At 37.5% G+C, this 15,691-nt stretch overlaps 2 protein-coding genes across 2 annotated transcripts; one reads left to right on the top strand and one right to left on the bottom strand.

Moving 5' to 3' along the window:
- Positions 1-3,103: 3,103 nt before the first annotated feature.
- On the bottom strand, positions 3,104-4,977 carry LOC107616930 (uncharacterized). Its single transcript, XM_021110899.2, has 6 exons — positions 4,868-4,977; positions 4,280-4,364; positions 4,109-4,198; positions 3,646-3,719; positions 3,327-3,411; positions 3,104-3,214 (listed from the first exon to the last, which is right to left on the bottom strand). The coding sequence occupies exons 1-6, from the start codon at positions 4,975-4,977 to the stop codon at positions 3,104-3,106; spliced, it is 555 nt and encodes a 184-aa protein (XP_020966558.2).
- A 1,212-nt stretch (positions 4,978-6,189) lies between these two features.
- LOC148545007 (uncharacterized) lies at positions 6,190-10,817 on the top strand. The gene is made up of 3 exons (XM_088499026.1): positions 6,190-6,207; positions 8,077-9,546; positions 10,758-10,817. Exons 1-3 carry the CDS (start codon positions 6,190-6,192, stop codon positions 10,815-10,817), a joined length of 1,548 nt encoding a protein of 515 aa, XP_088355152.1.
- The last annotated feature ends 4,874 nt before the right edge of the window (positions 10,818-15,691 follow it).

Here is a 15,691-nt window from a genome sequence, read left to right as displayed (position 1 = left end):
ATTACGCTTGCTTCCATTCTAAGATATTCATTCACACTTCAACTTGATGAATGTGATGATCCGTGACACTCATCATCATTCTCACCTATGAACGCATGACTGACAACCACTTCCGTTCTACCTTAGATTGAATGCATATCTCTTAGCCTCATGATTCAAATCAGAGTCTTCGTGGTATAAGCTAGATTCATTGGCGGTCATTCCTGAGATCCAGAACGTCTAAACCTTGTCTGTGGTATTCTGAGTAGGATCTGGAAAGGGATGACTGTGACGAGCTTCAAACTCGCGAGTGTTGGGCGTAGTGACAGACGCAAAAGGATCAATGGATCCTATTCCGACATGATCGAGAACCGACAGATGATTAGCCGTGCGGTGACAACGCATTTGGAACATTTTCACTGAGAGGACGGGATGTAGCCATTGACAATGGTGATGTCCAACATAAAGCTTGCCATGGAAGGAGCCTTGCATGCATGAAGAAGAAGATAGTAGGAAAGCAGAGATTCAGAAGACAAAGCATCTCCAAAGCCTCAACCTGTTCTTCATTACTGCATAACAAGTATTTATTTCATGTTCTTTTACTTTTTACAATTAAATCTGAGAATTATTGATATCCTGACTAAGAGTTACAAGATAACCATAGCTTGCTTCAAGGCGACAATCTCTGTGGGATCGACCCTTACTGACATAAGGTATTACTTGGACGACCCAGTGCACTTGCTGGTTAGTTGTGTGGAGTTGCAAAAGTGTGATTGTAATTTCGTGCACCAAGTTTTTGGCGCCGTTGCCGGGGATTGTTCGAGTTTGGACAACTGACGGTTTATCTTGTTGCTTAGATTAGGAATATTTTATTTTTGTTGGTTTAGAGTCTTTTATTTGAGTTTAGTTTCATATTTTAAGTTTGGTGTCAATTGCATGCTTGTATTTTCTTTTAATTTTTCGAAATTGCATGTCTTTAGTTCTTTCTTGATTTTTAAAATTTCTAAGTTTGGTGTCTTCTTTGTGTTTTCTTTTAATTTTTTGAAAATTTGTGCCTTATTTTCTAAAAATTTTAAGTTTGGTGTTTTTGTGCTTTTATTTACTTAAAAATTTTTCAAAAATTTGTTCTTGGTGTTCATCTTGATCTTCAAAGTGTTCTTGGTGTTCATCTTGACATTCAAAGTTTTCTTGTTTGTTCTCTATGTTTTGATCTAAAATTTCTAAGTTTAGTGTCATTTTGTTGTTTTTCTCTTACCACATTAAAATTCAAAAATAAAAAAAATATCCTTTCCCTATTTTACTCATAAATTTCAAAATTTTACATTAATTTAGTCAAAGATTTTCAAAATCATATCTTTTTTTTTAGTTAAGTTAATATTCTAATTTCAAAAAATTGATCTTTTCAAATCTTTTTCAAAAATCAAATCTTTTTAATTGCTAATTTCAAAATCTTTTTAATTAATTAATTAATTTAGTTTTCAATTTGCTTTTATTTTATTTTCTTTTTGTTTTCGAAATTTTATTTTATTTTCCATTTATTTTACTTATTATTTTTGGTTACTTTTAAAAAAAAAAATAATTCATATCAATTCCCTTTTCTCCATCATGGACATAAGTGGAAGTGAACAGTCCAGAAGGACTCTGGGGTCATATGCTAACCCCATTACAGCTGCATATGGGAGTAGCATCTGTATACCTCCCATCAAAGCAAGCAGCTTTGAGCTAAATCCTCAGCTCATTATCATGCACTACAAGAAAAACACCCATTCAGGTACACATGAAAAGTGTAGCCAAAAGTGAAAAAAATGATGCCTTAGGCTACGGCTACGCTTTTTGGGCTACGGCTACGCTTTTTGGAGTGATTCCTATTCGACCATTGCCTATTCTCAAAGGCCACGCTTTTCTGCAACAAGGGCTACGCTTTTCGCATTTGAGAATAGGCTACGCTTTTCAAGTGATGCTGTCCAGGACCAAAGGCTACGCTTTTCAGCTTTCATTTTTCCAGAATAGGCTACGCTTTTCAACGTTACTGCATCACTTGTAAAGCGTAGCCACATTGTATACCATAGCTACCTTTTATAAGCGTAGCCTTAGATCCCTCTTTTTTTTTTTGTATATTATAGCTACTGTATATAAGTGTAGTCTTAGGTCCCTCATTGTTTTATTTTATTTTATATATATATATTCTAATAATTTTTTTTCTAAAACCTAATATTTAGTAATATGATTATATATATAATCCTATTTTTTTAATTAAATTAGTCAAAAATTATAAAATAAAAATAAATACATAATAAAACCATACAATATTTTTTAAATAATAAAAATTATCCTTTAACAAAATATATTTATAATGAACTAAAAATATTGGGATGATCATAAATGAGTATTCATACATCTCACACTAAATTAAACATACCCATATCAAAATATACATTAGACCACTTAGAATTTACTACTAATAAACTATAAAAAACCAAAATATTGTATCCTACATAAGTATCTTCTAATAAAAGTTATTAACCTTCTCATAGAAGAGAAAAAAATCTTGTTCTTTAAATATCTTGTTCGACGGTTGGGTGAGTGGAACGCAGCTCCCTCTTAAGCTTCAGTCAGCTCCCTCCTTGGCCATCATTCTCTTTCTCTTGGTGCTATGATTGATGAAGAGCCAAAAACTTGAAGAACGCTCCTGTTTTTGCTCCTTCTCAATGTATAAAAGAATGCACAGCTTCTAGGAATAGTAGAGATGGATCACTTAAAAGATGGTGCAAAAGAAAACGAAAATGGAACATAATGTTGATTACTTATTGAAGCTGGCAAAGTGCAGTTGGAAACATGAGCAATTCATTCACTTAGAACCATCAAGATTTAGCTCAAACCATGTTCAGAAACTGAACTTATGATATGTATGTATACCAGCATAAACAAATAGCATAATATTCTCTATCTAAACAAGAAAATAAATAAAAGTGCTTTAAAATAATTGCTGAATTGTAATGGCTCAGATATATCAATTATTTGTTAATGAGAACTTATTACACTGGGTTGAAAATAAACAGAATAAAATTTTCCAAAAATTGGGTTACTTTCGATGTATATAATTGAAGATTTTGATTAATGAGTGTTAACAAACTAAAAGGAAAACCTGGGGAGAAATCACACGTCTGTCTGGATCTTTACTCTCCAAATCCTTTACACAACTTTCGGGATTCCATACAACAACACCACCCCACATCTGCAATATTCCAAAATAGGCTCTTCATAACAATCACAAATTTGGAATTTTATAAGAGATGTGATATTACAAAATGATAAAGTAAGGAAATTTTGAAGGTGAGATGAATAACAGGAGATATAAAGCCATTAGTCTTGGAGAGATCTCCATTTGGAAGCTCCAATTGCAGAGGACATTCCTTTGCAGATGGTATATACCTGCCATTATATACAAGGAAACATTTAATGTAAGCTCTATCTAAACGCAGATCAGAATCAACAAACTAATCACAATAGAGAATTGTAATAGCAGTAGAGACAATGAGACAAAAGAAATTTCAATTTTTTCCATTTAATGCTAGCACTAGGAAGGCTATCAAAAGTAAAAGAAGAAACGAATTCTTAGATTATGAAAAGAAGTAAATAAATCTAGGATTGAGCTGAAGAGTATACACCACAAGTTGCAATACTTTAGATCTCCCTCCCGCTGCAACTGAAGTATCTAGATGCCACTCATTTGAATTAAGTTGTTCAACATCAAAATATTTACATCAAATACATCACCAAATTTATTATTGTTGTATCTCAGATAGATATTAAGTAAATACTACAAGAAAAATTGCAAGGTTCTGCAGATACTTTCTAATGCATTAGCAGTGATAAAGAACTCACGTAAGTTGAACCATCTCTACAAAAGACATATGCATAACTCAATAGACACAGGAACTTCAAAATGTTCAAAGCGCTGTGACTTTATCTGATAATCACTAATTATGCCAACAAATCAAATATTTTCGGGTAGAAAGGCACATCATCTATCCAATGATACAAAAGTAGAAAGGGTCTAAAGTTAGAACTAAATAATGGTAAATTTGCTACAAACTATAAATAAGTCAAGACCAAAGAGAATGTATACAAAGAAAGGAAGATCCTTGGTACTGAATATGTGGCTTCCGTGTATATCATCCCAGTACGAAAAAGAAGACTTTGGCGTGTAGTATAAAACCTGCCAATTAGGAACAAGAAAATAATTCAAATCTAAACAATGCCACGACTTTTTAACCATCACATGTATAAAAGGCTATACCTGGCTTTCAACCGTTATGTTTGCTATAGGTTGCAAAGCTTGGATCACAGGATGCAACAGAGTCTTGTCAATTTCATGAAAACCCCTATATTAAGATCACCACAGAAACTTCAGGATGAAACTCTTTCAAAGAAAACTAAGCTAATAATATTCATGACAACACATATAAAAGCAAAAGAACAGTTCAACAATGATCTAGAATAACTGTTAAAGCCTCTATGTCACCACTTAAAACATGTGAATTCTGAGTGCCTAACTTATAAATAACACATCTAGATACAATATAGCAAAATAAATACTTATCATCCATCTAAGATGAATTTCTATGCCCTGCAATGTAAAAAGTTTTACACTATCCATCAATCAAATTGCAAGTGAGAAATCATGATGGGTACTATTGTAAAGGGTATACTAATCTGACACTTAATTGTATTTTCATTTCTGACAGTGACACTTTACACTGTCAGTAAATAGAACATTAATTCCTATTTATAAAACATCAATAGCTAGTTTTTGGAAGAAAAAAAAATTGAAATAAAACCTCATTAAAAAAACACTGAAATGGAGTCTCAATTTCACAATCCATACCAATCATATATCCAATCTTGTGGCTCTGCATTGAGCAAACTGAACCTGCCATCAGCACCAACCGGCATGAACTCACTGCGAATCGAATTCCCTTCACTCCCGCCACTCATAAACAACCTGGCAAAGATCTCAGCTGTCCTTGAAGCCGCCTCATCCTCCAAAATGTGGCCGAGTACCCACGCATGCCGGTACTTACCCACCACAGCCCTCACTTCCCTTCCTCCTTGTCCCCATTAAAAACCACAACACTATAACCCTTCCCTCCACCGCCTACATTCCCCAAACAACGCTTCAGCATCTCATCAAAATCTTCGTCACTCAACTTCCCGCCAAAAATAACTTTACCACACTTCAACGGACACTGAGCTTCCGAACCCTCCGTTTGCGCGCAACTGGAGCCCGAATCGATGACCACAGAGACATCGTAGTCACCGCCGTCGCAATTGCCACATCACGAGGAGTTAGGGTTCAGTTGGGACATCTTGCGGGTAATTGCTGCTGCGACGTCATTTGGACCGAGGCCGCGAGAAGCGGAGAAGTCAAAGCCGAAAGTGAGAACAGGAGCATGGCAAGCCCTAGCAACGGCGACGGCTTCAATTGACCCCAGGAGCGATGACAGTGCACGGCGGAACAGCCTCCTTCTCTCTCGCGTCACGTCTTCGTCCTCTCTCTCCATCTCGTTTGTGAATCGTCTTTCTCTCTCTCTCCTCCGGACTCCCTCCTCCACGACGGCGATGGCGGCGGCTGTAGCGGCATTGCGGCAGTGACCCCCTCTCACTCTCTGTTCTCTCGCTCGTGCTGTCATCTATGTCTTCCTCCTCTCCTCCCTCTGGTTCACTCATTCTCTCAGATCTGGGTGTGTGTGTGAAAGGAAAGGTTGTGTGCATTTGAACAATTAATTGGAAGGGGAGTTAGGGTTTTAAACAATTAATTGGCAGGGTTGCGAGGGTTTACGAAGTAGGTGCAGGGAGGCAGGGTTGCGAGGATGAATGAAGGTGCGTTCTTTGGAGGGAATGACAAAAATTTTACTAAGAGCCCGTTTGGGAAGTAGCAGAAGCTACTTTTTTTGACTTTTGGATTATGAAAAGTCACAGTATGTATGTTTGGCACTACTTTAAAAAAAAACTTTTAACTTCCCGAAAAGTTAATTCATAACTTTTTGAAGAAGTAGAAATATATGACTTCTCTACTTCTCGATAAGTCATTCTACCACTTACTTAAAAAAAATTTAACTTCAAAACAAAAAAATCTACTTTCCCTCCACCACCATTTTCACGTAAGGTCTGCTAGAAGTATTGGCCTTCCACCATCATTCTTACGCAATGTTCCATCAGCTGCAAGTAAGGGTCATCCATCACCATTTTCACGTAATGATTCATCTGCTGAAAGTATTGATCTTCCACCACCATTTTCAGACAATATTCCATCTGAATAATCTATTGCATATAATTTTTTTGGTATTTTTTTATCATTTTATCACTCTATTTTTATTATTAAATTTATATTTAATTGTGGTATGAAATTTCAGTTTTAATTTTATTTTTTTTACATGTGATTTTATAGCTTGCTATTATTTTCATAGTTAATTATAGCAAGTTCTTGACCTTAATAAAGGAGAAGGGAGTTCTAATAGGAGTATAAAAAAATAAAAAAACAACAACAAAATATACATTGACACACATTTTATATTTATTTTTTATTTTCACCTACTATATCATACACAATATTAGTGATTAGGTTATGTAAAATCAACATTTAATATTGGAAAGTATTTTTTATCATCGTTATCCCTTATTTTAATATTCATTCTCTTGTGTAAAAAAATGTATTTTTTGAGTTATTTATTCAAACGCTACAACTTTAAAATAAGTACTTTTATAACTAAAAATCCAAACACAAAATAACTTATTTAAGTCATTTACCCAAACTGGGCCTAAGTGTATGTGACTTTGCTTTCAGGGAAAAGAGGGAAAAAATTCACTAAGTGTCAAATTTTTTGCTCTAGACACATTAGGCATCACTTTAAAACGCACCCAAAACTTAATAAATAGGCTACTCTCTAAAAGCGTCCCCTTTGATACAAAATGTGAACCTATAGATATCAACCTACGGCTACGCTTTATAAGTGATTTCTAAAATATCTAAGGCTACACTTGTTAAATGATGCCACAATTGTGTATCTTTTTCTCATATAAAAAGGCAACACGGAGAAAAGCGTAGCCTATTCATAGAATAGGCTACGCTTTTCAAATGTAACTTAAAAAAAGTGTGGCTGAATGGGTATTTTTCTTGTAGTGATGGTGCAGCAAAATTGCTAGTATTCCGGTCTTCCACAAGAAGAACCTACTGAGTTTCTGGCACAGTTCTTACAAATTGCTGACACAGTACATGATAAAGAAGTGGATCAGGATGTCTACAGATTGTTATTGTTTTCATTTTTTGTAAAAGATCAAGCTAAGAGGTGGTTAAATAACCAACCCACATCAAGCATAAAAACATGGAGACAATTAACAGACAAATTCCTGAATCAATTTTACCCTCCAAGAAGGATGACACAGCTAAGGCTGGACATCCAAGGCTTTAAACAAGAGGATCATGAATCCCTTTATAATGCTTGGGAGAGGTACAGAGGGATGCTGAGAAAATGCCCCTCTGAAATGTTTTCAGAGTGGGTACAGTTAGACATCTTCTACTATGGGCTTACAGAAAAAGCTCAGATGTCCCTAGACCACTCAGCTGGTGGATCTATACACATGAGAAAAACAATTGAAGAAGCTCAAGAGCTCATAGATACAGTTGCTAGAAATCAACATCTGTACTCAAACAGTGAGTCCTCCATAAAAGAAGAGGCTATGGCAGTAACTACTGATCCCAATCCTCAAGAACAGATTGTTGAACTTAATCATCAATTACTCCTTATGACAAAAAAATTAGCAAAATTCAAAGAGATGCTCCAAGACACTAAAAAGGATAACAAGAATATAGAAGCACAATTGAATCAAACAAGACAGAAGCTATCAAAACAGATAACAGAAGAATGCCAAGCTGTCCAACTAAGGAGCGGGAAGACATTGAATAACTCAGCTCAAAGTAGCAAAAAGTCAAGAAAGGAACAAATGACAGAGGATGACCAAACCACTTCCCAAAATCCCTCTGAGGACATCAAGAGCCCAGAGAGGAATAACTCAGGCATTTAAACGCCAAAAAAGGGGGAAAAGTTGGCGTTAAACGCCCATTCCTTGTCAAGTTCTGGCGTTCAAACGCCAAAAAAGGGTGGGAAGCTGGCGTTAAACGCCCATCCAGCACCCAATCCTGGCATTCAATCGCCAATAAGGGATCAGACACCTGCAAGTGCTGATGATAACCCCTCTAAGAAGGCTTCTCCAATCACCTCTGTAGGAAATAAACCTGCAGCAACTAAGGTTGAAGAATATAAAGCCAAGATGCCTTATCCTCAGAAACTCCGCCAAGCGGAACAGGATAAACAATTTGCCTGCTTTGCAGACTATCTCAGGACTCTTGAAATAAAGATTCCATTTGCAGAGGCACTTGAGCAAATACCCGCTTATGCTAAGTTCATGAAAGAGATCTTAAGTCATAAGAAGGATTGGAGAGAAACTGAAAAAGTGTTTCTCACTGAAGAATGCAGTGCAGTCATTCTGAAAAGCTTACCAGAGAAGCTTCAAGATCCAGGAAGCTTTATGATACCATGCACATTAGAGGGTGCTTGTACCAAGACAGCCCTATGTGACCTTGGAGCAAGTATTAACCTAATACCTGCATCTACTATTAGAAAGCTTGGCTTGACTGAAGAAGTCAAACCAACCCGGATATGTCTTCAACTTGCTGATGGCTCCATTAAATATCCATCAGGCATCATTGAGGACATGATTGTCAAGGTTAGGCCATTTGCCTTTCCCACTAATTTTGTAGTACTGGAAATGGAGGAGCACAAGAGTGCAACTCTCATTCTAGGAAGACCTTTCCTAGTAACTGGACGAACTCTTATTGATGTACAAAAAGGGGAAGTGACCTTGAGAGTTAATGAGGATGAGTTTAAGTTAAATGCTGTCAAAGCTATGCAGCATCCAGACACATCAAATGACTGCATGAGCACTGATATTATTGATTCTTTAGTGGAAGAGATCAATATGACTGAGAGTCTTGAATCAGAGCTAGAAGACATCTTTAAAGATGTTCAGCCTGATCTGGAGGAATCAGAGGAAATAAAAGTACCTCTGAAAATCCCTCAGGAAGAGGAAAAACCTCCTAAACCTGAGCTCAAACCACTACCACCATCCCTGAAATATGCATTTCTGGGAGAGGGTGACACTTTTCCAGTGATCATAAGCTCTGCTTTAAATCCACAGGAAGAGAAAGCACTAATTCAAGTACTAAGGACACACAAGACAGCTCTTAGATGGTCCATAAGTTACCTTCAGGGCATCAACCCAGCAAGATGTATGCACAAGATCCTATTAGAGGATGATGCTAAGCCAGTGGTTCAACCACAGAGGCGGCTAAATCCAGCCATGAAGGAAGTGGTGCAGAAAGAGGTCACTAAGTTACTAGAGGCTGTGATTATTTATCATATTTCTGATAGCCCCTGGGTGAGCGCTGTCCAAGTTGTCCCCAAGAAGGGAGGCATGACAGTGGTTCATAATGAAAAGAATGAACTGGTTCCCACAAGAACAGTTACAGGGTGGCGTATGTGTATTGATTACAGAAGGCTCAATACAGCCACCAGAAAGGATCATTTTCCTTTACCATTCATAGACCAAATGCTAGAAAGACTAGCAGGTCATGAATACTACTGCTTTTTGGATGGCTATTCATGCTACAACCAAATTGCAGTGGATCCTCAAGACCAAGAGAAAACAGCATTCACATGTCCATCTGGAGTATTTGCTTACAGAAGAATGCCTTTTGGTCTCTGCAATGCACCTGCAACCTTTTAGAGGTGCATGCTCTCTATTTTCTCTGATATGGTAGTAGTTTTGGGAATTGGAGAATTGGATCTAAGTTTCATTTACTATTTTTCCTTTTCATTTCTTCTGCAATTACTTTTCTGCTTGATCAAGAGAGCAATTGATATCTAGATATGCTTTCTAATCTTATTTCTCTTCTTCGATCTTCAAATTCTCTTTAGGATTTTTCACAATTGAGTTAAGTGTTCTTGCTGGTTGTTTCTTCAAGCAATTTTACATTTTTGTTTAGTGGCTGAGCTGAATTTCTTCATCTCAAAGCTCTTTGATCTTCTTCAATTTACATTTTATTATTGAATTCTGAATCCCAGTACCCAAATCCCTTTTACTCTTCAAGCAATTTACATTTCGCAGTAATTTAGATTCAGCAATTTACCTTTCTTGCACTTTAAGTTTCTGCAATTTACTTTTCTTGCAATTTAAGTTTCAACTCTTTTACTTTCTTGTTCTTTAAGTTACTTGCAATTTACCTCTTTTGCACTTTATTCTTCTGCTCAATTTACCTTCTGCACCTTTATTTACTTGCAATTTAGCTTCTGTCAATTAAAATCACTCAATTCCTCAAATATTCGCTTAACTAAATTCATCTCCTACCTAAAATTATTCAATCTATCAATCCCTATGGGATCGACCTCACTCTTGTGAGTAATTACTACTTGATGCGACCTGGTACACTTGCCGGTGAGTTTTGTGTGGAATCGTTTTTTCCTCATCAAGTTTTTGGCACCGTTGCCGGGGATTGATTTAGATTGACAACGATTAAGTAGGGTGATAATCTTGATTAAGCATTTTCTTTTTATTTTCACTAAGCACACTAACTGTTTGAATTTTTGCTTAAGCTAACACTAACTTCACTCTAGCAGTAGAGTGTTTCATTCTGGTTTATGGTTTTGTGTTTATGTCAGGAGGAAGATGAGGTGAATCTACATCTTTTAACCTTGATGAGAGAACACTCCGAAGATTGAGAAGAGAAGCAAGAGGGAAAGGAGTTATTGGTGAAGAGGAATTAGAGGAGGAAGATCAAGTAATGGATGATAATATTCCAGATCACACTGATGGGGTGGCCAACAACAATGGCCAGCCTCAGAGAAGAGTCTTAGCCTCCTACACTATCCCCAACCCAAAGAATTGTGGGGGTAGTATCCTAACCCCCAATGTTAATGCCAATAACTTTGAACTCAAGCCTCAATTGATTACCCTAGTTCAAAACAATTGCCAATATGGAGGTAGTGCTGCTGAGGATCCAAACCAATACCTCTCTGTGTTTTTGAGAATCTGTGACACTGTCAAAACCAATGGAGTAAACCCTGACATCGATAAGCTTCTTTTATTCCCATTTTTATTGAGAGACAAAGCCACACATTGGTTAGAAACCTTCCCTAAAGAGAGTATTACCAGTTGGGATGATTTGGTTAGCAAATTCTTAGCCAAATTCTATCCACCTCAAAGAGTCATCAAGCTAAAAACTGATGTGCAAACCTTCAGACAGCAAGAAGGAGAATCATTGTATGAAGGTTGGGAGAGGTATAAAGCCTTGATCAGAAGGTGTCCAGAGGGAATGTTCAGTGAATGGGTGGAGTTGCAGAATTTCTATGAAGGCTTGTCTCTACCTTCAAGGAAAGCTTTAGATTATTCATCAGGAGGATCTTTGCAAATGATGAAAACTGCTCAAGAGGCACATGATCTCATAGACATGGTGGCCAACAATGAGTACTTCTACTCCTCTGAAAGGCAAACAGCTCCAAAGAAGGGTGTATTTGAGCTTGAAGGAGTTGATACTATACTAGCTCAGAACAAACTCATGCACCAGCAGCTCCAACAACAAATTGAAATAATGTCAAAGAGGGTGGATGGATTGCAACTTGCAGCAGTGAGTACAACTAACCAACCATTAATGGTGTGGGGACAACAAAAGAAAAACTATGAGGAGCAGCAGCAAGAGCAAGTGCAATACATGCAAAATCAAGGTTCTGGATTAAATGACTTCCATGGAGACACTTACAACTCATCCTGGAGAAACCACCCAAATCTGAAATGGGGAGAGAACCAAAACCAGCAACCTTGGTAAAGAAGCTCAAACCAAAACAACTTCAGAAACACAAACCATCAAAACCATCAAAATACTAACCAAAATCCATACAGAAAACCACAAAATAACCAACCTCAACCCAACTCCTATCCACCCAACAACTCATCCACTAACCAAAATAACTACCATTCACCATCAACATCCCATAATCAACCACAACCACCCCAGGAATCTCAAAGGATCTCCAACTTGGAGATATTGATGGAGAAGATGATGAAACATCAAGAGCTAGCCAACAAGAACCATGAAGCTTCACTGAGGAATCTAAAGAGGCAAATTGGTCAATTATCAAAGCAAATAATGGCTGAAAGAGAACCTAATACACTACCAAGTGACACCATTCCCAATCCCAAGGAGGAATGTAAAGTAGTCCAATTAAAGAGTAAAAGAACCTTGGTAAATGACAAAGAAACCAACAAGAAGCCTGTGGAGAATCATGAGGCCATCAATAAAGAGCAAATGACAGTTAAAGATAAGCAAGACCAAGAAAAACTCAAGGAAAAAGAGGAACCTCAAGCTTCAAAGAAAGGAAAGCAAGCTATTGAGGAACAGTCACAAGAACAAAGGACAATGGTGAAGACTCACATCCCTCCTTTGCCATATCCTCAAAGGTTCAATAGAGAGCTTAAAGATCAACAGTTCCTCAAGTTCCTAGAAGTGTTTAAGAAGCTAGAGATCAATATTCCACTTGCTGAGGCTCTAGAACAAATGCCTCTATATGCAAAATTCCTCAAAGAGCTCATCAACAAGAAAAGGAGCTGGAATGAGAAAGAGACAGTGATCCTAATACAAGAATGTAGTGCTGTCATCCAAAGAGGTCTTCCTCCAAAGCTCAAAGATCCAGGAAGCTTCATCCTATCCTGCACTATGGGCAACAAAACATTGGACAAGGCTCTCTGTGACTTAGGAGCCAGCATCAATTTAATGCCCCTCTCAATAATGAAGAAGCTTGCAATAGAGGAAGTCAAACCCACCAGGATGTCACTCCAAATGGCTGACAGATCACTTAAGATACCAAATGGGATTGTGGAAAATTTATTAGTGAAGATTGGAGAATTCATTTTCCCTACTGACTTTATTATCTTGGACATGAAAGAAGAGGGACACAGTTCAGTCATATTGGGACGGCCTTTTTTAGCAATAGCAAGAGCCATCATTGATGTGGAGAAAGGGGAGATGACCCTCAGGGTGCATGATGAAAAGATGATCATCAATGTCTTCAAGGCCATGCAACACCCTCTAGAAAAGGAAAAGCACATGAGAGTGGAAATGATAGAAGAAGTGGAAGAGGAGCTACTGGAAGATGAAGACTAGGAGGAACAAGAAGAGGAAATAGAGGTGGAACAAGAGTTCATAGAAGAGGAAGTGGTAGAGATCTCCTTTGAAAGCAAGGCAGAGGAGAAGCCAAAATAAGAGCTAAAGCCTCTCCCTCCTCATCTCAAGTATGTATTTCTTGGAGAAGCAGAGGCCCTGCCAGTGATCATAAACTCCTCCTTGAACATAGAAGAAGAAACAAAGCTGATTGAAGTGTTGAAAGCTCACAAGACTACCTTGGGTTGGACAATTGATGATATCAAGGGCATAAGCCCTACCATTTGTATCCATAAAATTCTATTGGAGGAAGATTCAAGGCCTGTAGTTCAACCCCAAAGAAGACTTAACCAAACCATGAAGGAGGTGGTTCAAAAAGAAGTAATGAAGCTATGGAATGCTGGGATAATCTTTCCATTCTCTGACAACTCATGGGTGAGTCCGATTCAAGTTGTACCAAAGAAGGGAGGAATGACAGTCATCTCCAATGAGAAGAATGAGTTAATTCCCACAAGGACAGTGACTGGGTAGAGGATGTGCATAGATTATAGAAGATTGAATGATGCTACAAGGAAATATCACTTTCCTCTCCCATTCATTAACCAGATGCTGGAAAGATTGGCTGGACATGCATACTATTGCTTCCTAGACGGGTACTCTGGGTATAATCAAATAGTGGTGGATCCCAAGGATCAAGAAAAGACTCTATTCACCTGTCCATTTGGAGTTTTTGCCTACAGAAGGATGTCCTTTGGTCTGTGTAATACCCCTACAACTTTTCAAAGGTGTATGCTTTCTATATTTTCTGACATGGTGGAAAAGTTTTTAGAAGTATTCATGGATGATTTTTCTGTCTTTGGCAATTCATTTAACACTTGCTTGCATCATTTAACTCTTGTTTTGAAAAGATGTCAAGAAACTAATCTAGTATTGAATTGGGAAAAATGTCATTTCATGGTCCCTGAAGGGATAGTTCTTGGGCATAAGGTTTCAAGCAAAGTTATAGTAGTTGACAAAGCAAAAATAGAAATCATTGAAAAGCTTCCTATACCTATTAATGTGAAAGCAATAAGGAGTTTTCATGGACATGCTAGTTTTTACAAGAGGTTCATCAAAGATTTTTCAAAAATAGCAAAACCATTGAGCAATTTGCTAATGATTGATAGTCCTTTCATCTTTGATGACAATTGCAAGCATGCCTTTGAAACTTTAAAGAGAAAACTCATTACAGCACCAATCATCACACCCCCTGATTGGGGATTACCTTTTGAACTTATGTGTGATACAAGTGACTTTGCAATTGGTGCTATATTGGGGCAAAAGAAAGACAAGCTGCATCATGTTATATACTATGCTAGCAAGGCGTTGAATGAAGCACAGAAAAATTATACCACCACAGAGAAAGAGCTCTTGGTAATTGTATATGCATTTGATAAATTTAGACAATACTTGATTGGTTCAAAGGTTATAGTATATACTGATCATGCTGCTCTCAAGTATATGATGTCTAAATAGGATTCAAAGCCAAGGCTTATTAGGTGGGTGTTGCTGCTACAAGAATTTGACATTGAAGTGAGAGATAGAAAAGGGAATGAGAACCAAGTAGCAGACCACTTGTCAAGACTACCACAAGAGGCTAATCAAGCTCCACAATCAGTGAATGAAAGCTTTCCAGATGAACACCTCTTACAAATCCAACAAGCTCCATGGTTTGTAGACATTGCAAACTACAAGGTTGGAAGGAAGATTCCCCAAGAATTCAACAAGCAACAAGTGAAGAAGCTGCTCAATGAGGCCAAGAAATTCTTATGGGATGAACCATTCTTATTCAAGAGATGTCCAGATGGAATGATTAGGAAATGTGTTCCTGAGAGTGAGATGAGAGACATACTATGGCATTGTCATGGTTCAGCTTATTGTAGACACTTTGGACCAGAAAAAATAGCAACCAAAGTACTTCAAAGTGGATTTTATTGGCCAACCATCTTCAAGGATGCTATAGAGTTTGTTCATCAATGCAATGAGTGCCAAAGAGCTGGAGGATTGACAAGAAGGAATGAGATGCCTCAGAACTACATCTTGGAAGTAGAACTCTTTGATCATTGGGGAATAGATTTTATGGGCCCCTTTCCACCCTCATATTCTTTTAAATACATACTTGTGGCAGTAGAGTATGTCTCAATGTGGGTGGAAGCCATAGCAACAACCACATGTGATGCACAAATTGTCCTTCAATTCCTTAAGAAGCACATTTTTACTAAGGGTCTTGTCAGTGATGGTGGTAGTCATTTTTATAACAAACAGATGGAGAAACTACTTCACAAATATGGGGTGATGCATAAAGTAGCTACACCATATCACCCACAGACCAATGGCCAAGAAGAGCTTGCAAATAGGGAATTGAAGAGGATTTTGGAGAAAATAGTGGGGAGCATAAGA

The sequence above is a fragment of the Arachis ipaensis genome, chromosome B9, assembly GCF_059453495.1.
Source record: "Arachis ipaensis isolate K30076 ecotype BB chromosome B9, ASM5945349v1, whole genome shotgun sequence".
NCBI lineage: Eukaryota > Viridiplantae > Streptophyta > Magnoliopsida > Fabales > Fabaceae > Arachis > Arachis ipaensis.
The sequence above is the reverse complement of the archived record's forward strand: the minus strand, read 5'-3'. Positions and strand labels throughout refer to the sequence as shown.

Bases quoted from the DNA above. Each gene is read 5' to 3' on its own strand.
- LOC107616930 (XM_021110899.2), bottom strand. From the start codon at position 4,977: ATGAGTGGCGGGAGTGAAGGGAATTCGATTCGCAGTGAGTTCATGCCG. The intron at 4,199-4,279 runs GTATAGCCTTTT...CCTAATTGGCAG, and splicing joins ACATAACGGTTGAAAGCCAG to GTTTTATACTACACGCCAAA. The intron at 3,215-3,326 runs GTTATTCATCTC...GGAATATTGCAG, and splicing joins CTAATGGCTTTATATCTCCT to ATGTGGGGTGGTGTTGTTGT.
- LOC148545007 (XM_088499026.1), top strand. The intron at 9,547-10,757 runs GTTCCCACAAGA...TGTTTATGTCAG, and splicing joins ATAATGAAAAGAATGAACTG to GAGGAAGATGAGGTGAATCT.